The sequence below is a fragment of the Podarcis filfolensis genome (assembly GCF_964270895.1).
Source record: "Podarcis filfolensis genome assembly, chromosome: 4".
NCBI lineage: Eukaryota > Metazoa > Chordata > Lepidosauria > Squamata > Lacertidae > Podarcis > Podarcis filfolensis.
Genome location: NC_139607.1, coordinates 47,516,870 through 47,544,244, shown reverse-complemented (window position 1 = coordinate 47,544,244; position 27,375 = coordinate 47,516,870). Strand labels below are relative to the sequence as shown.

Genomic DNA, 27,375 nt, shown 5'->3' with positions numbered 1-27,375 from the left:
CAAACATTTGTAGGAGCCACAAAGGATTAAACTGTTTGATTGCTATAGTAATTGTTAGGCAAAGTGGGGGAATAACACTGAAGATTGAAAGACTTGAATGGTTGTGATGAAGAACAGCAAGCGGCATTATATATGTCAGGGGTCAAACTTACCGTGCCTCGGGCCGGTGTTTCCAGCGCCGATCTCACAGATAGCGGGGGAGTGTGTGCCCATACGCGTGCGCACACGCTATTTCCAGTTCACTTCCGGGTGGGAGGAGCACCGGAAATAGCTTGTGCACGTGTGCACGGGCCTCTTCCAACGCAGATGTGCACTGAAATAACGTTTGTGCGTGCGCAAATAACATTTGTGCATGCGCAAAAGCTATTTCTGGTGCTCTGTGCAGCGCAGCGCTGGTAACAGCAAGTAGCGTGGGTCACCGTGGGCCGGATAAACGGGTCCCTCGGACCTTATCCAGCCTGCGGACCTTAGTTTGGGGACCCCTGGTGTATGCTATGAGAGAGGGAAGAATTGAATATCTCTTCAACTGCGACCAAGTAGGATCTGTGGGTGGGATGATGCTTCTGAGCCTCATGAATACAAAATACACTAACGTTTGTATGTCCTGTGCTTGCGCTTATTCTGTTAGGTGGGTAATCTTTTGAGGTCTACAAAGTTTCCCATTGTGCACTGTTTTCAGCACTTGCTTAGAGGTCAAAAGATGATGTCTTGTTCTATTCTAGCTCTTGCTGCTCTCTGCAGGACAGAGTGGTAACTCCATGGTCCAGTGCAACATCAGGCCCAAGCCCCTAGTTAATCAGTGCCTTCCAAAGGTGGTGATACTTCACCTTGTGAAAGCTTCCCCTCCTCAATTTGCTTGGCACCATTGCTAGGTCAGAGGTGCTTAAGAAAGAGCACTCGTTCTTGTTTCTCTTGCACAGTCAGTAACACCTCCACCCTGGTGCTGTGCAAGAGAAAGAAGGGATGCCTTTAGAAGGTATTCTCTGTAGCACTCAACAGGTGTGCACGCTTAGAAGAAACACTGTGCTTACTCTTCACAGATCATTCTGTGGAGAACAAAATGCTGTTCCTCCTCTCCCACCACCACCACCACCACCACCACCACCACCACAGAGCTCTGATGAGAGTGAGTGGAAACCCTGTCTTTTATTCTTCAGAGGTGGTTCTGTGAAGAGCAAAATACAGCATTTCCCCCAGCTGTGAACAGAGTGTTGTGTGCCTGTGTTCATGCTTCTGCCTGCATATGTGTGTGTACATGTATAAGTCTGAAACTGCCAGATGTGTGGATTTGTGTGTGTGTGTTGAGTGTGCATGTGCACTAGGGCTGGGCAAGATCTGGTTTTCAAGATCGTGATATATCACCAGCTAACAATTGCAGTATAGTGATATATCACAATGTCTGAAATAAGGAGGGATGGCTAGGCTGTGGAGGGAGGGGAACAGGAGGAGCGACCTGGAGGAAGGAGGCAGCCTGCTTACTCGGTCGCAGGCAGGCAGGCAGGCAGGCAGGCAAGCAAGCACCTTCTTAGGCTCTCTCTGCTAAGGCCATCACTCTTATTAAAAGAACCTCAAGCAGTCCTTCCCAAGGCTTATTGCTGCAAGCACTGCGGTCCTTCCCAAGTCTTATCTTTTCTGTGTGTGATCATCACCTGAGATGGCAGCTGGGCTGGAGGGAAGGAGGAGCAACTAGGAGGAAGGGAGGAAGAAGGCAGCCTGCTTGTTCCGGTGAAGGCAGGCAAACAGGTGAGCACCTTCTTGGGCTCCCTCTGCTGCCATGGGTGAGCACCATGATATATTCCTAGCTCAAAAAATTTGAAACTGTTATCGCGATCTGAACCTCAAGTGGGTTTCAATGTATTGAAATACCACCCAGCCCTAATGTGCACAGGTGTGTGGTCCTCAGAGTAGTCCTTCCCTTTCATGAATGTCCATCTGAAAAAATTATTTGAAGTTGTTCACAAGAGCAGTTTTCTTCTAGAAATGGTGTTATATGCATTAACTACTTCTAAATGTCAGTGATATTGAAATGTAGCTATTTTAGAACTGTTCCATCTTTAATAAACCCTAAAGTGATCATTAAATTGCTTAATAAGCTTTATCTGACAATTGTTGTTTCCAGCTATATATAGCTCTAAAGCCAATCCTTTGGCAGTAGAATGTTTAACTAGCTTTGGGCTATAGAATGCTTAACAGGCTTTAAGGCTGATTTTATTTTTGCAAGAGCTTTAAGACTACATACAGTGAATATGCATTTCTCTTCCAAAGAAACCTTCATAAGAATTTTAGAAACCATAACAAAATTTTGCATATAGTCTTAAGCGCCCATGTTGCCTAAATTTAGAAACTAAACTAATGCTGTCAATATATATATATTTAGTCCTGTAAAAAAGGATCCTGTAAAAGAACTTTGAATTTATACAGGATCACTTTATGGACTGCTGTCTTCCTTCACAGAAGTGAGACTTTTGTGGGAAGAAAGCATATATGCTACAAGTGTACCTTCACATGAGATGAGCAGTTACCTGGTATGTACAAGATGGCAAGCCAAGCTATGGCATACTGAGACTGCACAAGCATGTGGGATCTCTGAGACGAGCTGATGGCCACTTTTTCTCTCCCTAGTCCCTTTTAGTGCTGTGCCATGCTTAGCATGTCATTCGAACTGGGACTCATAGTTCAGTTCTCTCCTCACGTTAACCATAAGCTGCAGCCAAGGTTTGTTCTTGAATGATTTGGCTAATGAAGTAGGGACAAAGTCCTTTGCTTCAACTATCCCAATTTTCATTGGTTGTAATACTTCCAGAGATCTTCTTTATTCAGATATATCTATACTGAAATTTTTATATGTTGTTATTATGACAGATTAACATTAGCTAGACTTAAAGCATTTGTTTCTTTTGGCATTACGCAAAAAAGCACAGAGCGGAATAAGAAAGTATGTTTTTATTATTTTACATGAAAAATCTGCATGGGGTTGAATTGTAAACAGATGATCAGCCAAGTGATGTGAGTCCTTTGGCTTAATATTTTAAGAATTTGTTTGTAAGTACAGTGATACTTCTGGTTGTGAACAGGATCCGTTCCAGAGCCCCATTTGCAACATGAGCAGAACGCAACCCACGTCTGCGTGTGCGCAGGTTGCGATTCACTGTTTTTGCGCATGCACATGATGTCATTTTGCGCGTCTGTGCATGCGCGAGCGGCGAAACCCGGAAGTAACCCTTTCTGGTACTTCCAGGTCACCGCAGGATGAAATCTGAAATCACGCAACCTGAAGCAAACATAACAAGAGGTATGACTGTAATACAATAACTCCTCTGAAGATTGATATAATAGAATAAAATTACCGTATATACACAAGTTTAGGTGATATTTCTGTGTTTCAAGTTTAAATACTTGCTGGGGGAAGGAAAATACAAATATTTTGCAATACAATAATGTACTTGAAAATTGAGACATTTAAGTGAATGAAAGTTGGTGTGCACATTCAGAATAACATTTTGTGTTTCAGTTCTAAAGCCCATTTGAATCCCCAGATTTGTTTTTTGGGGGGGCAGGAGAGATATAAAATGCAATGTAATATCTGACTCCTATACTTGTTTTTAAAGGGAGCAGCTTTCTAGACAGAGATATTGGAATGAACGTTGACTTTATTTATGTTATTTATGTTACTTACTTTTTATTTATTGGATTGGTATATCCCTTCATCCAATAATCACAGGGTGGTTCACAACACAAAAATAAAAAATAAAATAATACTTTATATGTGCTTCCAAGCAGTTATATGCCGGCTTCTGTATATGCCTACTCTTCATGGGCCAGTTTTGGTATGTCTCATTTGGGGATAGCTCTACAGGTATAAGTGAAAAGACTATTTGATTCTTACCTTGTAAAAGGGATTTCTGATGCCTGAAGTGATGTCTCACATAGCAGTCATGTGTAACTGGTGCCCATGGCATTTCCTGAAAATGTGCCCACTTGTCCAAAAAGGTTGGCAACCCTTGCTGTAGAGTCATACCCAAAAGATTTTTAGTGTCTTCTATTCTGGTGTTAATTCCAGAAACATAAGCTTTGGCAAAACTGACTAAAACCAATGTAATAACCATAAGTAATATTTAGAATGATGAAATCCTGTATATGACTAAATATCACTGTAAACCTCTCAAAATTTCATGTTAGTAGTAGTTAATCAGATCAAAAAGAAAAACAAAGCTATGTGTGAACTATTTTGGAGCTTACACTCAATTAACTATGGGTTATCTTCTTTTCTAGGGGTCCATTCAGTGTTGTGCGGCGATGTATCAACAGAGAGACGGGGCAACAGTTTGCTGTGAAGATTGTCGATGTAGCAAAGTTCACCTCAAGTCCAGGATTAAGTACAGAAGGTGAAAATCAGTAGTTATCCTTCCTTTCTTCCTTCCTTCCTTTCCTTTCCTTTCCTTTCCTTTATTTTTGGTTGTACAGTATTACACACACACACACACACACACACACACACACGTAGTTCAGTTGGTTAGCATGTGGTGCTATTAATGCCAAGGTTGCAGGTTTGATCCCTGTATGGGACAGCTGTATATGCCTTCATTGCAGAGGATTGGACTAGATGATTCTCAGGGTCCCTTCCAATTCTTCAATTCTATGATTCTATATCTCTTGTCTCATTAGAAAGGAGATTGAAAATAAAACAGCTGACATTTAATGCCTATTTATCTACAGTGAAGCCACATTTGGAATCCTGTGTATAGTTCTGGTCAACCCATCTCAGTCAGGATATTGTTGACATGGAAAAGATAAAGAAAAGTGCAGCTAGAATTATCAGGTAGTTGGAGCACCTTGTAAGGGAAGATTGAAGTGTTAAAAAAAAAAGATGATGGGGGGCATTCTAACAGTTTATAAAATTATTCATTGCACATAGAAAGAGAATCCAGCATTCTTTCTAGTTTCCCCATAATATTAGAGCTTTGGGTCACCCAGTGGAATAATTAGCAATAAATTCTGGACAGATTAAAGTACTACTACAAAAATCACATAGTTAATTTATGGAATTTGCTACCACAATTTGTAGTGATGGCTGCTGGTTTACATTTACAGTATTGTGGATACATCTGTCTGTGGTGACTAGTCATGATGGTTATATGGAGCATGAGATGCACAATCTGCCATGAACGCCAATAGCTGGAGATCAAGAGTGAAGGAGTACTGTTGTCTTTATGCCCTGCTTGTAGGCTTTCTGGAAACATCCATTTGGCCTCTAAGTAAAACAAGACGCTTGACTGAATGAAACTTTGGTCTGTTTCAGCAGGGTTCTTCTTGAGTTCTTAAAAAAATGTTTGCATATTTTACAGAGTTATACAAGTGGATTTATAATCTACATGTACTTTTATATGCTGATGCCATGTATACTGGAGTTTTATTCTTCTGGAGTCTATAAAGCAGAAACAATATTCAGGATAAAAAAAATCTTTAACATATTATATATTTCATATTGCTTGTATAGATCTATGGTATCGGTTTTTATTACAAGACAGCAGCTTGCAAATATGTACCGGTAAATATATTTGTTAAAATCTTGCCATGTTAAACAGGCAAAGAGGATGGAATCCAGCTCTGTTCCAGTGGTGTAAAACCTCCAGACCATAGGCTTAATTAGGCCATTAGGCTTAATTTCCTCATTGGCCTGCCTTCCTCATACCTGGTGTCTGGAGAGGGGGACAGGGTCTTTCTGGGATGTGTTTCCCCCTCTCCTGTTGTTGCTCCACTTCCTGTCTAGGGTTTGCTTGCTGTGGGTGTGGGATCTGTCTACCAACCCCAGCAAACAGTAGGAAAAGCATATGTGGCATGGCGAGGCAGTCACTGCCTTTGGCATTTGCATGACAGAGGAAAGTAAAGAAAGTGTGCTAAGCCTCATTGCTTAGTGTCTATGCTAGAGGCAACATCATATGTTGTCTGACAGACTACCACAGAGCTTGCCAGGACACAGGACGCCTGCTTGGTTTGCAGCCTCACAGGGAACATCTAGTAGTATGCTGGTCATGGTCAGTGTTGAAGAAGATGAGGGTGAGTCTTCCTCATGGTTTGCATGAGATGGGCAGTTCCTTGGCCCCAATGATAGTACCTGTTGGAGAGGAGTCTGCTGAGAAAAAGAGTGGAAGGAAGAATGAGTGGTGCCACCTTAGTGTTCAACTATTGCCCATGCTTCAGTCACCACACCACCCCATGGGGAGAGGGGTAGATTTCATTGACTGTGAATCCCTTTCCCTCTGGGAGTTTCAGGGCTCTGTATATGTGGTGACAGCTTGTTTTGCTCCATGCGTCTGCGATCCTGCAGGGCAACCTTCTCATGAGTTGGGCCAGCAATGGTTGGAGCAGAATACCTGGCTTTTGTCAACAGAGTGCTTAACTCCACATGGGGCTGTGTGCTTCCACTGTGTAGAAGACACTGGTTTCTCATTGTTGTGCTGGGGGTGGGGGGAGAGTACGCTGTAGAAATACAGTTCAGACAAGATCTAGGCTATGCATATGTCAAAGGGGTTGGAGAGCAAACATGGAAGACTGTCACAGTTTGCAACAAATGTTTGCCCTTCCCCTTTCTTGTCTATGTGGACTGCTCTGTTCTGACACCCACCAGTTTGTTGCAGTGAAGTGGTGGCTCTTGTTGGGTATTTGGGTCTAGAGTCCCGAGGCAAGGTACTGGTTAGAGATCTAGTAAGAAAAGTTTTAGCAAATTGCTTACATTTCTATATGTGTTTTGGAGAAAGTGCTCCCTTTTCTTACAAATCGTTCCTGTCACCCTTGTGAGCTCTATGTGTACATGACATGGATCCAGAGGAATGTAGCCCTATGTCACATGCCCTACTGTCATCTTTCCGTGTCGCATTCACATATACTGGTGGTGAGCTGTGAAAAGGTACTGAGATACACCATTCCTGTGCACATTCATGGCAACATGAGTTGCCGCTGTGGAAGTAGCTATTTGTAAGTTTCTCCTTCAATTGATTTTAATTGGAGAGAAATCGTTTGTACAAGGTCTGGGCCAGTGTAAAGTTGTGTCATTGAGTGCATGGCTTCATGCCTTATCTGTTCCAAAAGGGTAGCCAACATGATGCCATCCAAATATTTTGGACTTCAGCTCTCATGAGCTTCAGTCAGCATGGCCAATGGTAGAGAATGATGGGCATTGTAGTTTAAAACATCTGGAGGACACCATGCTGGCTACCCTTTCATTTTGGCTAACATTATTAGCTGTCTTCAAATATTTGATGAGCTGTTGTGCAGAAGATGGAGTGCACTTGTTTTCCATTGCTCAAGGGTGCAGGACCAGAATCAAATTGCAGGCAAATAACTTTCAGCAAAACAATAGGAAAACTTCCTTAACAGTACAAGTTGCTCATCTATTGAGCAGATTGCCTCAGGAAGTGGTGGGCTCTCAATTGCTTAAGGTATTTAAGCATAGGCTAGATTGCCACCTATCAGGGATGTTGTAGTTGCAACGTGCATTGTAGTTCCTTCACCAAGCAGGATTTCAGACTCGATTACATCCGACACCCCTTCCAACTCAGTGATTCCTAGCACATGTGTTCAGAGCAGGCAGAGCTATAGAGCTCCTTGCTCTGCCTTTTAATTATGTTGCTTTCCATCCACACCCATTTCCTGCCTTATTTGAATTACTTATGAGGATGCATCTCTCAAGGTCAAATATCACATTTTGGCACCTTTTTCTGAGACAGCTTCCCAGTCTTCTGATTTTATGGAGATGACAGGAATCACAAATCAGGAAAACATAAAAACTGCCCATGTAAATGTATCTTTTTGCACCAGCTGCATCTGTTTCTTGTTGGGAGGATAGGAGGAATCAGTGATTAATTTTGTTCAGTGATAAGAGGAGAGGTGGTCATCTTCTTGAATTATTCTAGCTTTAAGTCAAGGTTGGAGAGCACTTGTTTTGAACTAGGGCATTGCTAATTTTGACAGATGGAAGACTTCACTTCAAAACTACATGTGCCCACATATATAACTTTATTTTTTTTATCTGTCTGCTCCAACACATACAGCTATGTTCATGCACAGCCATTGTTCTTTAATCACATACCAGGCATTCATATACATGTTCATTCACGTGCCCCCGCCCTTTTCTACTAAGGAAGCAACAGTGGACTGTAACAAAGATGCTTCTGCTTCTCCACTAGAAAGACTGAGGCAATAGTGGAAGCAAAGAAGATGAGAGAAGCTCCTAAACTGGACAATGGTTTATGAAATATTACTAGCAACAAGGATTCTTAATTTATGTATTACATTTATATCCCACAGAAGTCAAGGCAGCACACCGCATTCCCCCTCTCTCCATTTTATCATCACAATAACTTTGTGAGATAGGTCAGGCTGAGAGTTAGTGACTACCTCAAGGTCACTCAGTGGAAATTGGAACCCTGGTCTCTCAAGTCTTAGTCCAGCTCTCTGACTACATCACACTGGCTCGGAATGAAGAAAGTTTTTAGAGACAAATATAAATAGAGCCTACTGTTTTTAATCATCGGCACTACATTTGATTTTATGCACATTATAAGAATACAGATGAACAAATATTAAATAATGTCCTTTAGCAAAAGGAATCTTAGAGCCTGGCCATAGTAATGTTTTCTCAGAAGTTCTACTGATTCTACTAGAACTTAACAGTACTTCAAATTAAATGTGCACAGAATCCATCTCATTCAGATTCACAATGCTGTTGCTATTAATGATTGTGGTATAAATCATATCCCCCCTATCGCATTTTGAAAAATAAAAAGGCCTAGTAGGTTTTTGCTTTTAAAATACAATTACCTAAGAAATTGATGCTTCATGGGGGAAAATGAGTATTATTTCATTGATCCTTCTTAATGGTGAAGCAGTCACTTTCCATATATGCATAACACATAAACGAGAGGAGGGAAATTATCAAAGTGTCCATGTAATGCAGGTATCTTGTAATGGAACAAAAATTGTATTAAATGCCTTGTAATGAATTCTGACAACTAGCAAATCTTGTATATGCAAAATTCTATTGAAGCAAATATTAGTATTCATGGTATTTGGTTCTGTGTCATCAGTCTTAGTAGTGTTGTAATTTATCACTTCAAATACAGTCCATTGACACTTTCTCAGTGTTCCAGGAAGTAGCAGAATCTACTGAGTATTATATGTATATGTGATGACAGAATCAGTTAGAGTATTAGTATTGTTTGTGTCATATAAAAGTATACTGATACTATTTGGGGTTTTAAAAAATAAGCTTTCAGATACTGTAGTATAAAAATGATTCACATATACAAATATCTCAGGGCATCCACAACCACCTTTTCAGCATCTTTGCTAGCCTAGGCAGCTGAGTAGACTGTGGGGACTGTCAGTAGACTGGTATTGATCATCTGTGACCACTTGTGACAAATCCCCTCAAATGTCTTACCCATAAGTTTTAGAGGAGAAAATCACTTTGAAAGCAGGTTTCAGTTACTGTGACAATTTCAGCCATCACACCAATACTCTTTTCTCCCCACATCTCTTGCCATTATTGCAACACTGATAAGTACCTACTGTGCGTGCCATGCTGCTAAATCCAAAGAATGCCTAGCAACGAACTGGTCTTTATAATGTTATCAACATGGCCATTTAAAGAACCATGTGCCTTTTACCAGTGACATTTGGAAGGAGGTAAAACAGTCCAGAAAGAATTGTAATAGAAAGAATTGCAACAGAATTGATTGCTAATCAATATGTGGAGACAGAGGGAGAAGGAGACGGGGAAAGATGCATGTTCAGTTGGCCCCTTGACAAAGTGCAGTGATTACCATATGTGAACCAAAGGGGGTGGGGAAGTGGTTAGGAATGAATTAATGTGGATGTGCACAGGGGGAACTATGGCTATTGCCTGGGCACAAAGCTGAGTGGAAGTTGTAGAAATTGAGGAAGCATGGTTCAGTTATTCCGGGACATTTCAGTGTACTACAGTGGTACCTCTGGTTGTGAACAGGATCCGTTCCGGAGGCCCGTTCGCAACATGAAAAGAGCGCAACCCGCAGCGGCGCGTCTGTGCACCTGCGGGTTGTGATTCGCCGCTTCTGCACATGCACGAGTGGCGAAACCCGGAAGTAACCCTTTCCGGTACTTCCAGGTTGCTGCGGGATGTAACCTGAAAGAATGTAACATGAAGCGGATGTAATATGAGGTATGACTGTATAGTATAGTACAGTATCAAAATAATTATCTTGGGATATACTGTACAACCAGAAACAGTATCCATGCCTCTCTTCAAGAGCTTTGGCTATTCTTCTACAGTTCTCCATGCCATATTGTGGTGAACAGGGATTTTTAACTCGGACAAATATGAAAGATCAGAAAAGAGAATGGCTTCTTAATGTTGATGAGAGTTTGTCTCTCTCAAATTAGACGTGATATAAATGAGATTACCTAGCAAAAGCAAGGTACATATGTAAGAGGCTCGTTTATAATTATATTTTGGGAATGATTCATTTTCTCGTGTAGATGCATTGTTTTATACTTTCTGGATGTCCCGTGATCATATTATAAAGTAGTTGTGTTTTATGTTATAAATCAAGTACCGCTAGGAGTTGTTTCTTTTTGTTTTCCAGTGTATTTCCTACTAATAAAAAGATCAGTGTGGTGTGAGCAAATTTTTATTCTGAAAGTGTGGCCCAGAAAAAAAGTTTAAGAACCACTGGTGTTAAATATTGATTTCAAATTCAGGAAATGCTCAACTATATTATTTTACAATTACAATAAGATTGTAGTACTAATTTTTATAGAGGGTGGTAACAATAAGAAATATCTGCTGGTCAAGTGATAAAAGCAACCATAGTGGCAGTAAAATAAGATAAAATCCTGAGCATGTTGGCAATAAGGTTTTTATGAATACATTACACTGTAGCAATGGTGACAGTAACTCATTGCAGGTGTGAACGATAAACCCAAATACAGTATAAATTAACTTCAATACCTTGTCTAGGAATAGGAACTAGAGATGATACAGTGGTGCCCCGCAAGACGAATGCCTCGCAAGACGGAAAACTCGCTAGACGAAAGAGTTTTCCGTTTTGGAGGTGCTTCGCAAAACGAATTTCCTATGGGCTTGCTTCGCAAGACGAAAATGTCTTGCGAGTTCCTGCGGGTTTTTTTCCCTCCCCCCCCCTTTTTCTAAGCCGCTTATCCGCTAAGCCGCTAATAGCGCTAAGCCGCTAATCCGTCAATGGGCTTGCTTCACAAGACGAAAAAACCGCTAGACGAAGAGACTCGCAGAACGGATTCTTTTCGTCTTGCGAGGCACCACTGTATTCAGGGAATGGCTAAATATGTACATGAAAGGAGGTAAGAAATTTGCACTTAATTAAATGTCTGCATAGGATAATGGTTTGTTTGGATGATTTCTCAAATCTAAGCTTTGTGGGTGTGTTTTTGAAAAAACCTGGACCAATTTTATACAGCAAACTTCTTTTCTGTCATGCATCTAGGATGTTGAAGGAAACAGAAAAGCTTGCAGACATAGTCATATCTTACAGTTTTAGACTACAGTAGTTATAAACAGTACTGGGCTTGATCCATGTACATGGAGGGATTATCATAGAACATGTTTCTTTACCCAAGTGTATGGGTGATTTGTATATGCATTATGAGCAATAGAAGACCTGTGTACACCTCCTAGAGATACAGAGGGAGGCTGGATAGGAATGTGGGAAACAAAGACAGACTTCCTGTGTGTGCATCATCAATGTGAGAAAACATGGCTCCAATTCAGTCCCATGGAGATCCCTCCATGTTCAGGCGCTGTTCTTTTGGTGAACTAGATTATGCCCACTCTGAAGAATCAAGCATAGTGATGCTTATCTCCTAAAAATGGTTCATAAAGTAGAAACATTATCATTAATTGGTGTGGTTGAATTAGAAGTATTAAGTGAATTAGAAGTTTAGTTTAATTTAAGAGCTCTCTGAAAAGTTGCTGTAAAATGCTGAATGATTCTGTGTCAAATACAGCCTCTTGATTTAATCTGAATTATGATCTCTCTACAGTATAGATAATGGTTTAACTGCAAGTGTCACTCCTGCAAAGTGAAATTAATAGTCAGTTAGCTGAGTGAAAATTGTGAGTATGCCCAGTAGAGCTTTTTTCACTCTTTGGTTTTTTGTTTGTTTGTTGTTGTTTTTAATGAAGCTCAAGCCCCATGCCATGCTTTTGGTTTTGAAAGTGTCCTCCTTTGGTGAATGAAGGAAGAGAAAAACAGGAGCAGCTGTTTAAGGAATGAATCTAAAGTTCCCTTTGGGTACATGGAATTTCAGTCTTCCTATCTTTTAGCTTTAATCCATGAATGCAGTATCTTCATGCACAAGCAATTCTTTTAAAGTGTGTCCCCAGTTTACTACTTAAATGCTCCAGAGTTTTAAAAACTTTTTAAAGCCCAATTCAGTGGTCTCTGGGAGGATGCTTGAATTAGAATCTGAACTTAAAACTGCTTTACCATATTGTGCCCAAGAGCATTAATGTTTTGTAGAAATTAACAACTACTACCTCCCTTGGTCAGATTGCTCTGCGCTAAAGAAATTGCGCCTGGTATTTTCCTATATGTTTGTAGTTGTAGGGTTGTCTTTAGAGTCAGCTGTAATGAGGAACTCAAACAGGTAGGGGGGAGACTGATTATCATACTCTTGATGCACATGATCTTCCCCTCTCCTTTTAAAAATATGTCCATTCAGTCAGATGAATTGGATTGCTACATTATGAAAAGTAATAATTTATTTCCAAATCTGGACATTTATTCTCCCCCCCTTTCCTCAGATAAGTGAATATCTGTGAAACTTCAACAGAGAAATTTTAAATGTCCTTGGGCACAATCCAGTTAAGCAGATTTTAAGTTTGATTCTATTTCAGTCAGAATTAAACATGCTGTACTTTTGTCTGAATAGTACCTCTTATTTTTATTGTTCTCTTGTGGTTGTGTTCCTTTACAAAATAGCTATTTTCCACTGTATTTTGAAGTAACCCATGTCTTGGAGTTGAAATTTCTAGCTATTTTATTGTCCATCTTTACTTCTGAAAGGCTTTGATTAGCTCTGAGTAAAAATGCACTGCTCAGTAATTTGTCCTTTTGTTATTAGTAGGGTGTGGTGAGTCAGAAGTTATATTTGTAGAATTCTCTATGCAAAAGAGTGTCTAATTATGTAAAGACCTATGCTCCTGTTCTCCCTCCCCCCCCCCCCCATGCCTTACTGGTTAAATTCTAGTAATTGCCTAAAAAGAAACTACAGTATCTTTTAAGGCCAACAAACCATACATATTCATTGTCCTCAAGCACAGTTCAGTGTGTTTGCATGCTATGGCATGTCAGCCTTTAAAAGCTTTAAATTTTCTATCTATCCTGTGCAAATCGTGTCAGCTGATTCTGATAGTGTCTCAATCATATAAAATAATCTTCAGCTTATCAGAAAATAGTGTGGTATTCAAAATAGCATGACATTTCTCCTCTTCCCTCATGCTCACCCCAAATATGCTCTGGGGGGTTTGGGGAATTCCCAGAACAGATTTAGGGGGCACAAAGGGAGGAGAGGGGGAGATGATTATGTCAGTGGAAGGATTTCTCTTTGCACAGCAGAACAATATTCTTAGCCCTATATTGAATACAGTGGTACCTCGGGTTAAGAACTTAATTCGTTCTGGAGGCCCGATCTTAACCTGAAACTGTTCTTAACCTGAAGCACCACTTTAGCTAATGGGGCCTCCTGCTGCCGCCGGAGCATGATTTCTGTTCTCATCCTGAAGCAAAGTTATTAACCCGAGGTAATATTTCTGGGTTAGCGGAGTCTGTAACCTGAAGCGTCTGTAACCCGAGGTACCACTGTACAGCACATACTAACTAGACCACATTAAGGAACCTTTTTGGCTCCATGGCCTAGATCTGGGTGGTCCAGCCTCTCAGACCAAGTGAAAATGCAAGACTACTTCAGTACAGAACCTGTGGGCCACACACCAATATAAATTTCCATATCATAAATTAAAGTGTTCACAATATAGTTCATATTATTTAATATACCAAATTAAAAGATTTAATGTATTTATTTATTAAACAAAATTTAATGCACAAATTATTTTAGAAGGCTATGCTCTGCCTCCCTGCCCTCCCCTCCTCACAGGACCACTGGTGCCACCGCAGAACATATGAGCATTATGGGAAGGCTGGGAGGAAGGAGCAGAAGGAGAACCAACCACTGCCACTGCTGTTAACTTCACCCGTACACACACACCCCACCCCACAAGCATGCTATGGGACAGTGCAGCCTGCAGCCCAGCCTCTTCCCTCATCCACCCATCTGTGGCCCTCCAGATGCTGCTGACCTCAACCTCCCATCATCCACAATAAGCACAGACAATAGGAAGGGATAGCAGACCAACAACATTTGGAGGATCATAGATTCCCCATCCTGGTCATAAGCTTGTGTGCAGTTACTCAAGAGTAAGTCCTATTTATTCCGATGGGTATTACACTATAATAAGCTGAGATTGCATCCCACATGCCCTTAACAAAAGCTTCATCCATCTATGATCGAAAAGCAGCCGGAAAAGTCTGTGTGAGCACAAACTGCCTACTTGCCTGCTGCTTTTTTTTTAAGCCATGCTGTCAACTGACCCTTGTGGCTCTGAAGGACACAAGGTGGCTATGCTTAGGCACACATAGCACAACTAGGGCCCCTGGAATGGGAATGAGCAAGAGGACCAGAGCCCAAGCAGCAGAAGGATGAAGAGAGCAGGCAGCCCATGACATCCATTCCCCTGCTTCCCAGCCCAAAGGCTGTCTCTGAAAAGTATGGACGTCATACTCCAAACTTTGATCTGCAGTTCATCAGCCTGCTCTCACCTCTGCTTACCTGAGCTACCCTTGGTTCGAGGATGAAAACCACCAAGAAACCACCAGTCACATAGCAACGAGCAAAATAACCCGTGGTACGAGTTATAAACAGGGAACTTTGGTTGTTGTACAGTTCCGTGCCATAAAGGAGGAAGAGGGCAAATGTCGTGCTTCACAGGCTGTAGTGATTTGCTCATTAGCACACCTGTGTAACATAGAGAGATGCTCCATCCCCTGGTTCTCTAAGGTGGGGGTGGTGGCAGAGGCATTTGGTTGTTTGGAAAGATGGGGACTCACTCACGCCTCACAGCTACTTCTCTTCTGAATGGCTTCCAAAGACTGTCAAAAAAAGGACTATTGGGCTGGACCACCCTGGACTAGATCATCATCAGATCTTAGCCTCATGGGCCAAATTTGACAAGTGGGCAGGGTTGCCTGCCTGTCAATCACTTGACTGCACAATGACATTGGGTAATTGGATGCTTTAAGTCCCAAAGTAGGGACTTCAAAGCACCGTGCAGGACTTGCAAAGAGAGCTGTATGGTACTTTAAACCACCTGAGGTTTGGACTTTACTGCCCATCAGTTGATGTGCTATAGAATGGAAGCTTGCTTTCTGCTCTTGGGCATAATGTTAGGTGCCAGATGTACATTTAAGATTTCAGGGGGGCGGGGAACAGCACACTCTGGCTCCTGCTGTTGGGACTTACTCTGATCTGTGGTGTGCCAACAGGGTTTTCTGGGCCCAATATGTTGGAATGGGCCCTCTCCAAATGAAGGCGGTAGACAGCTGGGGTCTCACCAGCAGTGCAGTTTGCAATGTGTCCAGCTGCCCTGTAGCAAAGAAAGAAAAGAAAAATATATTGGGGGGGCAGGAATGGATACCTGGGCCACCTTAACAATGACCTGCTGCTAAATGTCCCTGTGATAAATAGAAGAGAACTAATTGTCTGTCATTAAATACTTCAGTATATGTAGCTTTGTGCTTTATTCAAGGCAAGAGGAATGTCCTTTTTTACTTACCGTAGTGTTCTTTATGCATGCTGAGAGTTCAGCTGTGTGAAAACATTTCCCATTGTGTCTGCTTGTTAACTGAAACTAGTTATTTTCCTCTCAGAATATACAGAACAGTGATTAAAAAATCCTTGATACTGCTTTTCCAGAAGATGGAGATCAGTTCATTCAGTGGTTCTTAATGTAGGACATGCAATAAAATAAAAAAATGTTGTCTCTATCATGCTCCTTTAGAACAGAGATAAGTTAATTTCAGAAATGTTTGGCTCTTGGAAACATTTTTTCCTACAATTGGCTATTGTTTGGATTTCAGGTTGATGGGATTTTAAAAATCTGATTATTCTTAGAATTATCTCCTGTGAAATAATGTTTACTACCAAGGCACAGTTACATGGAATGTACTTCTGCTATATAGAAAATGATTTGAAATCAAGCTTGCAAAATGTAATTCATACAGTATGAAAGGCTTTTTTTTGTTTTGTTTTTTGTTTTTGTTTCCTTTAATCTTCCTTGATTTGACTTAGAATTGCTAATGAAGTCTGATTCCTGCGCTTGGTGTCAGGTCTGGTTTGCTGAAATCATAGTCAAGGTGTAATTCAAAGGACAAGTAGCAGGTTTTAACCTAGAAAATCACCTTTAGGCCAACATAGGGACAACTGCAAGCTGTTTGGTGGCTAAACAGATATGGAGACTTGTCAGGCAGTAGCTCAGTCTTTCCTGTACCATTGCTGGGCCAATCAAACTTCACAAACTATTATATGATTTTGGTGCGGCAAGAAAATATTGCTGTGTTGTGTGGACACATGTCTTTGTCTAGCACAAGCTTTTCAGAGGAAGCAAGTGGATTGACTGCAGCCTTGGAAGGCTAGGTTAAAAAACAGGGACCTTGGAGGGGTAATTCTTCATTTGGCAGTAGCAGTCATCTGTGGATCCATGTCCTGTTGCCCTCAGCAACTGGGGATGCCTAGTATGGCACTGCCTTTATTGTGACATCATCCTGTTCCTACATTGACCTCCTGGAGCTGAAACTGAGAGCCCACACTTCTATCTTGCAAAACCTGCTTCTGTATCAAAGCATCTTGGCAATTGAAGAATTGTAATGCAATACTCATGGTCTGGTCTGACTGCCCCCCTTTTTGTGACTCAGACACTTAGACTTATGGTCCAGGTTGCAGGGTCATATATATTCAATATAGGTTGCCTTCCCATCATGCGAGGGAAACTAGTAGGTCTGAGGATTGTAGGGAGCACCAGATCCCATATTATGATCGTCAGAAAGATAGTGCACATGAATGGCTAGTTGGGTACACATGAAAATGCATACAGGAACTGACAGTTTACTTAACCTCAACATGCGTTTGATGAACTTGCCACTTAATGGGAAGTGTCTGATGCATATATTTTCAAAATGTCAGTTCTGCAGGAACATTGGAGGCAGAGGTTGTCTGCTAGATAAGTTTAGCAGTTGGAGTAGGGTGACAGTGAATACTAGGTTTGTGATTGTGTATATCCATTTGTAATTTGAAAAGAACTACACTCTGCAACCTACTTGATGGTGTCCTATTCATATGCCTGTTGCTTTCTAAGGACGTGCACTCTGCCAGGCCTGGAACTGATTGGTTGGGATCCTCATGATGAGATTCAGGTGTTTACATAACCTTTACAGATATTGTCACACATATGTTAAATGCCCTTCCATTGCATTTTATAACTGCACATGAGTCTTCATTTATATTTGCAGGGTTGTTCTTTACTGTGTGTCTAATAAATCATCTTGATTTTATACCATTATATATAAAATATGTATATCTATAAAATGTTGCATTAATACTTCAGCTATAAGGAGAGAGTTCAACATGCCAAACCTATTTAAACTCTTGAAAATGATTCAGAAATTAATCCAGTACCTTGGTGTTAAGTATTCAAATGGCTGTGCATCATTTGTGTGTGTTCTGTTATCAGTACAAATTATACAGCAATGACTGTCTCTCAACAGATCTGAAAAGAGAAGCCAGTATCTGTCACATGTTGAAGCACCCTCATATTGTTGAACTTTTGGAGACCTACAGTTCCGATGGAATGCTATATATGGTTTTCGAATTGTAAGTTTTACATTTATATATTTCATACACACTCTTCATATGTTTTGCTCATATGGTCAAGCATGCACTTAAAGCCAACCAAAATAGGCTAACACATTAGATTAGGTGGTAGTTAACCTTTCATAATTTTTTAATTGGATTCAAATAGTTGCAAATGGTTCCTTCCAAGCTACTTGTCCTATATATAATAAAAAGTATCATGAAGAAAATAGGACTTCATTAATATACTGAACTATAATTGTAATGCACACATTCTAACAAAGCAAAACCTTAATGTTTACGACATAAGAAAGGTCCAGCCAAATTTGAGCAAGTCTCGTGGATGTTAACACAAGAAAACTAAGCAAATGATAAACTCTTTTCTAAATTAGTAGGACATAAACATGCTTGTCTTAGTTGGATTTTTCTGAGGGGATGGGATCGCAAATGTTTGTTTGTTTGTTTGCTTGCTTGCTTGCTTGCTTGCTTGTTTTATTAAACTGTGTTGCTTATATCCACATGCTTTTCTGCTCTTCCCTCCTTCTGTATCCTTTAATGCTTGCAGAGGAATCACCTGAGAGAACCTTAGAAGCTATGCATGATGCAATATTGAAGCATCTAGTTCTCACTATAGCCAGCATGCTTGGAAATGGTTATCACTCACATAGTATTTGGATTCCAGACAATATATTTATCTAGAGTTATATATTAATATATCATTATTTATTTAAAAGACTCATGCAGATAGTAGCATTTCTTTACTTTAATGCAGATTGGGCATTGCACAGTTACTTTCCTTAACATTTTTTTTAATTTAATGGATTTCCATCATATACAGGCAGTGATTTACTGTGTAATGTTAGATGCTATTAAAGCATGAATTTTTTAATCCAGTGATTATATTTACAGTTTCACTAGCAGTTGCTTACTTTTTCTTACCCTGATCAGACATCTATGAGGAAGGGGAACAGAAAGGGGAAATATTAAAATCTTATTACAGTGTCTGGTCCTTGGACACATTGTAAAAGTGCACTTTCTTATTTTTGTGAAGCACTTTAAGATTCTCATGTGGCTGGTTAACTAAATGGCACATCATTTAGTTAGGAGTTTGTCTCCATCTACTGGCAAAACATTTATTACATCACCATATTCCAAACTGATAGTGTAATTTTTTTGTTTGGTATGTAAAGGCATGTAGTGTCTGAGATTTCAAGATAAAACTGTCTTTTTTAAAAGTGAATTGTCATTCCAGAGACAATTATCACAACAGCAAATTTTCTAAAAATAAATAAATAAATCATATCATGAATTTCCACACTTGGCAGAAAAAGAGTGTAGGAAATGAGATGTTACCTAACCACCTTTTGCTTACTACTGCTTCTTCACCCTACTTCTTCCCTGGTTACAGACTTGCTTTGTTGCATACACAGGTTTGGAATCCCAGCTGGTAAGGGAGAGTTACAGTGGGAAAGTGACAAATGGAAGTGGGTTAAGCACCCCTCTTCCTCTCAGCACTTTTCTACTTCTATAGATTGTCTCCTTCTGACACTGCTTTGTTGCAAAGAAGCAGTGGCAATCACAAACTGGCTTGGTAATAATGTCTTATTTTTGGTGCAGTATACAGAGTATACAGGAGTATACATGTAGAAATGGTACAGGTGGATTCTTTACATACCGTATTTTTCGCCCTATAGGACGCACTTTTTCCCCACAAAAATGAAGGGGAAATGTGTGTGCGTCCTATGGGGCGAATACAGGCTTTCGCTGAAGCCAAGAGAGCGAGAGGGGTTGGTGCGCACCGACCCCTCTCGCTCTCCGGGCTTCAGGAAGCTCTGTGCAACCCTCCGGAGCCCGGCGCGAAGCTGCGCCGGGCTCCCGAGGGTTGCGCAGAGCTGCCTGCGCTCCCGGGCTCCGCGCAGCTCCGCGCAACCCTACGGAGCCCGGCGGAGCCCCAAGGGTTGTGCAGAGCTTCCTGAAGCCGTTCTGGGGGCTGGGGTCGGGGGAAGCTCGGGCTTCCCCCGCCCCAGCCCCGTGCCTGTGGAGGGGGAAAATATTTTTTTTACCCTTTATTCCGCCCCCCCCAATCTAGGTGCGTCCTATGGGCCGGTGCGTCCTATAGGGCGAAAAATACAGTATTTTAGTTAACTTTGTTTCCAACTGTACCCATAAGCATCTAGAAATACTGATAGCTGTTCATGCTTGAGACCATTCTTCACAATTCTATTACGTTTTGAGCTGCACTGAGCTTGCAATAAGAAAGATGGTTAAGACTTCAAATATTGTTGGTCATTAAAAATAAAAAATTTGTGTCTAAGATTTTGGTTAGTGTAATGTGTGAGATTCTTTAGAATACTTTTAAAAGTGTAAAATTGGAGCGTTATCATTATTACATTTCTATTTCCTGTTCTACAATCACATTTTTCTTACTTTTTTAACCTGCAGTATGGATGGTGCAGACCTCTGCTTTGAAATTGTAAAGAGAGCAGATGCTGGCTTTGTGTACAGTGAAGCTGTAGCCAGGTATGTATTCTTATTTTAATTAAATCGTTAGGGAGAATGGAGGGGGCATAAATGACTAATATTAGATGCTTAAATATCCAACATTTGTGTGTGTGTGTACATACATACACACACAAATACTGCACATATAGTGTATGCTTTTATAACCAACTTCATGCATGTTAAAGTATGAAAGTGGACTAAAATGCATTTGGGTTAAAAATCCAAAGGGTGGCTGGTATGATTTTGAACTTCCGATGGGATTAATTTACATTGTTGCTAGTCAGAGTGGAACAAAATGTTTTTGTACCAGTGCTGTCTCAGCAATTTATACTACTCAGCTATCTCACGCTGCTGCTGGCAATATGTTGTCAATCATACTTCTTTTTAAATTAAAAATAGCAAAAGAATAAAAGGCCCTGGTCCAGCCAAAATTTAGCAAATGTAAATTAAGAACATAAGAACCCTGCTAGATTAGGCCAGTGGTCTGCCTGCTTCAGCATCCTGTTTCCAATAGTGACTAGTCAGATGTTTTTAGGAAGCTAGCATAGTCCTGCCTGTCTGTCCTGTGACAACTGGTATTTAGTGGAACACTGCATTAAACTAAAGAGTGGGTGGAATGGTGCCACAGAGCTGCCCCTTTGACACCAGTGTCACTGCAGTTCACTGGTAAGAGCACCAGATTGGCTGTGCTGGTGTGCCTATGCAGGCCCAGCCTCACCTCTGAACCATCCTGGTAAGCAGCAGTAACACTGGTGACTGGTGTCACCATGTCAGCTGCTCTCATAAGCTGATGTTGAAAGATCCCCATGAATTTGCTCTCCCCTCTTAAAATCATGTAAACCAGTACCCAAAAAAACACACTGGCTGCATTTGCATTAGCATTATGACAAGGTGCAACAGCCAGCCTTGTGCACTCTCTCGTCCTCCTCCAGGAAGGAGTTCAGAAGCTTTCATTTTCATGGTGTTCAAACCCAATTACAGTTAAATTTAACTATGGTTAGTGAAAGGAAGCCAGCTCCAAAGCATACTTTATGAACCACAGTTTGGGATTTGGGTGTTATCCTAAACTCTGGTTAATTTGAAATGGAAGCAGATCCCTGGCACCATCACAATGAGGAGCAGAGGGAAGGAGAGAGTGCATAATAATAATAATAATAATAATATTATTAACAACAATCCATAAGCCTTAGTCTCACAGCAGCACACCCTTATAACACTAACCCATGGTTTTAGCATTACATGTGAGGCAGAGAATTCTATAACTCTGTATTGAATGAATAAGTTGTATTGCTTAACTCTTCTGGTTGAGCCATCTGAATGAAATCCCACTAACTTCATATTCCAAATTTCTGTGTGTGCATGTGTGTGTGTATGCTTTACAAAGCAACACAAAATGTCTGAGGAGTTTCTTCTCTCACTCTTTTTACACATTTGTAGGTTATAGGTAGAAGCTTTTCACCTTCAGTGGCTATGTTTCCCAGAATTATTTACCCTTTATAAAGTTTAATTATCTGGCATTTCAAGAGTTGAGGATGTCTGACATTGGGAATATTTTCAAGCCAAAAAGTATATGAGTAAAGATTAATAGATGATAGATCATAAAATGTTGCAGAGAGCTTTCAAGGGCACAGAGTTTATGGTGACAGAAGGGAGAGGCAGGGAAAGGGTAGTTTAATATACTCAAGGATGAAATCTAGTGTGTCTGAAAAATGGTTTGGGTGCATTTGATAGTATAGCAAAGGGTGGCAATGAGTTTAATGGGGGGAGGAGTGAATAAAATGAATGGACAAAATGGGGTGCAATGATCTTAGGAGAAATAGAGTTTTCTTGTGATTGTAGATTTTGTGGAAGATTCTTAGAACAGGTTTGAGGAGAATATAATTGATGTTTTTGATTTGGTGCTTTTCTGTTCTACCTGCCTAGTGAAGCAAGGCAAACCAAAAGCATGGACGTTATTTTTCAGGTTGGTCAGAGTAGGAGTTTTCTTGAGGAGCTTGTTGCTTTAAAATTGGCATTATGGTGTGAGCTTGCTGTGTAGTTAGCTAAGGAATAATTAAGTGTAAGAGGGTTTTAGTTATTTTTAATATAGCTCCAATACAATCCATATATTAATATATTCCCTTTAAGGGCAAAACCCTCTCAAGGTGGCTTACAATTAAAGTATAGTATGCTACAAATCTAACATTAAAACTGTTAATAGAAGTCAGCAAATAAGACAGTGAACTTCCAGTCCAAATACTAAAATGCAAAATAAAGCATTCAACAAGATTGTAAACAGGAGAATAAAAGCAACTCAAGAAAAATCCAACAAAAGCAAGTTGGGTTTTTTTATGCTTTCCCAAGTACCTGAGGGAATGGTGTGTGCTGAAGTGTAGCTGGTAATGCATTCCAGAGACATGGGACCACTACAGATAAGGTCCTGTCCATGTTGGAGGCAGGCACATGCAATGAGCCTCCATTGTCAGTCTTAAAGTGTGTGCAGGCTGATATGAATGTAAGTTCTTCCCTGAAAATGGGAAAATGCATATCACCAAAGTTTGCTTTGAAGAGTTATTCCACCTTGTATTGCTTACCTGCATGTAAATTATTTCAGGAATCAAGCAATATCTGTTTTATGATGCTGTGTAAAGGAAACGTGGATGTTGCACTGAAATTGCTTGGTTCCACCAGCTGCTGCAGCACTACTAAGTAATTGTTCTGGGCATACAACCCATATAGTCAGATGGGGTCCACATTGATCAGTTGAAGCTGTTAATGGTGCTGCTGCTTTGTTATTCTATGAGGACTCTAAGTTTAAGTGGGTCAATTTAGATGTAGCAACAAAATGAAAGTTCAGCTTTCTGTCAACCTGATCCCTCAAATAGAGGAAAGTTCTTCCACAAGATGTGCATTTTGGCTCTTTTGGAGTCCTGTAGGCAGGCTGAGACACTTGTTAGTTCAGTTGCTGTCTTATGTTCCATAATTGCCACTGTGTTCTGTTGATTTTTATGTTGTGTGGTTTTTTTTGTTATTGGCTTTAACTGGATTGCTTTTAATTTGTTTTTATTTTGCTTTAAACAGTCTTTAAACCCTTGTTGGGTGAAAGGTGTACAAGTTCAGTAAATAATAAGCAAACTGAAAACTAGGATGTATTCTTACACATGGAATAAATTTTGGGTCTTTTATTCACTATTCCTTTTTCAGCTCTGTTTTGAATAAAAGGTAGTTTCATAAAAGGTAGCTTTTCAGAAGTATGGTATATGTTAATCTGCAAATCTTTAAAAATCCAGATTTTTCACACCATTCTGTATGTAGTAACACTTATTTTGGCACTAGTTTAGTACAGAGTAGAAGAGTGCCATCCACTGGGCAAAGTAAATTGCAGCATGGGGAAAATAACATAGTGATGAATTTAAATACCATTGTTGCTTCAGAATGAACATGTGGGATTGCATAGGTGAGTACTAGTCCCTAGGGGAAATGTTATTAAACATTAATATGCCACCTTTCACACATACAGCCTCCCAAAGTAGTTTACCAAAAAATGAAAATGATACACTATCAATTGAAATTTATACAATCCAGTGTAATTAGACTTCAGCAGATTAGCATTTAAAAGCCAGATAAATCCAACAGCCAAAACTAGGAGAGTTGGAAGATTAAGACTATGATAATTATCAGCAGCATAGCATCATCACTGTGTATGATACTTTGCAAAAGAACATAATACAGTTCTCTGCCTCAAGGAGCTTACAGTTTACTAAAGAAACAATTTTGAAGTGATTGGTAGAGTGCTCATTGGAAATTTTAGAATTGGAGCAGACAAAAGGCAAATTCAATGTTAAGAATTCCTAAAAGATAAACATTTTGTTTCTTCATTTAAAACATTTCTATTCCATCCTTCAGTTCAAGATTTCCAGTGCAATGAACTCTCATTTGAACACTGCTCTGTGTCCAAAACTGCTTTACATAGTTTCGAAAAGGCAACTAAAAGGGGGCAAAATAAATTGTGGGTAATCTAGTCAGGGACTAGATCTATAGGAACGCGGGTGGCGCTGTGGGTAAAACCTCAGTGCCTAGGACTTGCCGATCGTATGGTTGGCGGTTTGAATCCCCACGGCAGGGTGAGCTCCCGTCGTTCGGTCCCAGCTCCTGCCCACCTAGCAGTTCGAAAGCATTCTTAAGTGCAGGTAGATAAATAGGGACCGCTTTATAGCGGGAAGGTAAACGGCGTTTCCGTGTGCTGCGCTGGTGCTGGCTCGCCAGCTACAGCTTTGTCACGCTGGCCATGTGACCCGGAAGTGTCTTCGACGGCGCCGGCTCACGGCCTCTAGAGCGAGATGAGCACGCAACCCCAGAGTCGGACACGACTGGCCCGTACGGGCAGGGGTACCTTTACCTTTACCTTTAATCTAGTCAGAATAAACAAATATTATTCCTCCCTTAAAACCCTAGTATTAATCTCTCTCATATATATATATTCTCATACATATATTACGTTCATGACAGAGAAAAGTTTTCTCATGTGGTGCATAATTAACAGGGAATTAATTCATCCCTGTAGTGATGACCACTAGTTGAGTTGATTTTAATAAAGAACTGGACAGTGTTATGGAGAAGAAGTATATTAGCTTTGATAGTTAAAAATAAGGTGTGAGCCTCGAAGCAGGTGTCTCACTAAACCATAGCTTAATGTGAAGTCCAAATGCAGCTAATATGTGCATGTTGCATACATCATATGCTAGTGCTTGATCCAATAGTAGATACTGCACGCAGAAAGGGCTGCCATGGAGGGAAACTAGGAAATGAACCACTGGATTTAGGTATTTTGTGCACTAATCCATAAGTCTAAGAGGGCAGCAGAAGTCTATAAATCATATCTGTGGTTGGTTACAGGATGACACCTGGCAAGACACCTTTTTTCTCTCCAATTCCTTGTCAATTGATAATCCATTTGGCTGAGAGAAGGAGGTTGTCTGCTCTTTCTAGGGACTAATGGTGAAATCCTAGGTTTACTCAAATGTAACACTTACTGTATCCAACAGAGCTTATTCCTAGTAAAGTGTATATAAGATTGCAGCCTTGGACCTTAAAATGGTCTCAAAAACAACCTGAGTACAATTCCTATGCTATATTTGTAAAGCTATAATAATTTTATTTATATTTTGATTTTGCAGTCATTACATGAGACAGATACTGGAAGCACTACGCTATTGTCATGATAATAACATAATTCACAGAGATGTGAAGGTAAGTCATATTAACATCACAAAAATATTTACCCTTTACTGTGTTAACAGTAAAGTGTGGCATTTATATTATCTGCCTTTTTCTTTGTTGCCATGTAGTTTAACCCATTCTTGGAAGGTAAAGCACCTGTTAGCAGCTGGGACTTCCAGAATCATTGGTACAACTACCAAAATGCTGAAAATTAGCAAATCATTTATGCATTCACACGCACACACCACACACTTTTTTTGTCTTTACATTTTTTGGCCTTGAATTTATGATCCTTTAAAATACGTTGCTGCTGTATTTATCTCCACAGCCACATTCTTTAAAATAGAAGCTAGAACATAAGGCTACAATAAATGCATGTGTTCCACAGGCTATGTATTATATTCATTTGTTTCCATAACATCTGCTATTTATTGTTCCAGTTGAGTGCAGGTTCAATGCACAGGAGAGTCCAGTTGGGCCTCTGTAGACCCTTGATGATACGTATTTTTAATGTTTCATAAAACATAGGGCTTGATCCAGTTGAGTAACTTGCATGGCACAAAGAGGGAGGGCTTAGTGAAAATGTGGAAGGTATGCATAGGTCTCCAAGGCTCTGCCGTGCTCCCGTGCACCTACAAATGTCAGTACTACTATGGTAGGGAATGATGAAAACAGAGCTCTATTAGTGCTGTGAGACTCAATGGGCTTGTTTGCAAGTAATGCTAAAACCATACTTTAATACCACATGTATGAGCTAGAACGAACCCATGTAAGCCTCCAGTTCTCACACTCCTCCCTCTTCTCCTCCAACTTGACTGGGACAAGGAGTTATGCAGTGTTTAGAAAATTTTGCACAAATCTTGGCTTATTAAATTTGAACCAGAGAGCATGATTTAAAACAAACTAGTTTGTTTCAGTACAAGTCGTGTTTTTTGAAGCTGGCTTTTTAACTTGCCCGCTTGTTTTAAATCTTTGGCAACAGAGAGCTAGGATTAGTGGATAGTGAAACTAAATGCTAACCAAGTTCCTGGCCATTCAGGAGAGGGCAGGTGTGCGTGGGGGGAGGGGGGCATATGAGCCTGAGGGTTTGCTCAAAGCTCCATCCAGCACATGCATGTAGTGCTAAACCATGGTTTAGCATCACATGCAACCTGGGCCCATGTGTGGGTGCTGTGCCCACATTTGAGTGGATTGGTCCCTAAATATTATTCATTATTTGTTTTATCTTTCTAATGATATTTCTGAACTGCCTTTCTACCATCTCTGGTGCCAGTGATGATGTTCCTATTAAAGTATTACAGGTACAAACTATAGTTTCCTTTTCGCTTCGTTTTCAATATTTTTGCAGTAAGCGTGATAGTACTTGAGGTTGAATTGCTCTGTAGACTGTACAAACTTTATTTAATGACTAATAGATGCTAATAAAAGGTTTACGGAAATCTCATTCTTTGCTGAGTATTTGGTACATTTAAAGCAGGAGTGAGGAACTTTTAGCACACCAGAAACCTAAACTAAAATTCCCATCAGACCCAGCAAGCAGAAATGCTGGAAGTTGTGGTTCAGCAATTTCTGGAGGGCCAGTGGTTCTCCACACCTGATTTAGAAGCCACACTTTCACATGTCTAATCCCTGCTCAAACATCTCTAAACTCCACTAGCCGTGTATGAAGAAAGATTCTGGGGGATTCTCTCTTAA

At 40.4% G+C, this 27,375-nt stretch overlaps 1 protein-coding gene across 21 annotated transcripts in view; it reads left to right on the top strand.

The window, feature by feature from the left end:
• Positions 1–27,375, top strand: part of CASK (calcium/calmodulin dependent serine protein kinase) — a 128,347-nt gene that overhangs the window by 31,642 nt on the left and 69,330 nt on the right. For all 21 annotated transcript variants that reach the window (XM_083612513.1, XM_083612520.1, XM_083612524.1 and 18 more), the window contains 4 exons: positions 4,273–4,385; positions 17,895–18,000; positions 20,422–20,499; positions 25,638–25,710. In XM_083612513.1, coding sequence (XP_083468639.1) covers positions 4,273–4,385; positions 17,895–18,000; positions 20,422–20,499; positions 25,638–25,710 — 370 coding nt within the window. The remainder of the gene's footprint in view (positions 1–4,272; positions 4,386–17,894; positions 18,001–20,421; positions 20,500–25,637; positions 25,711–27,375) is intronic.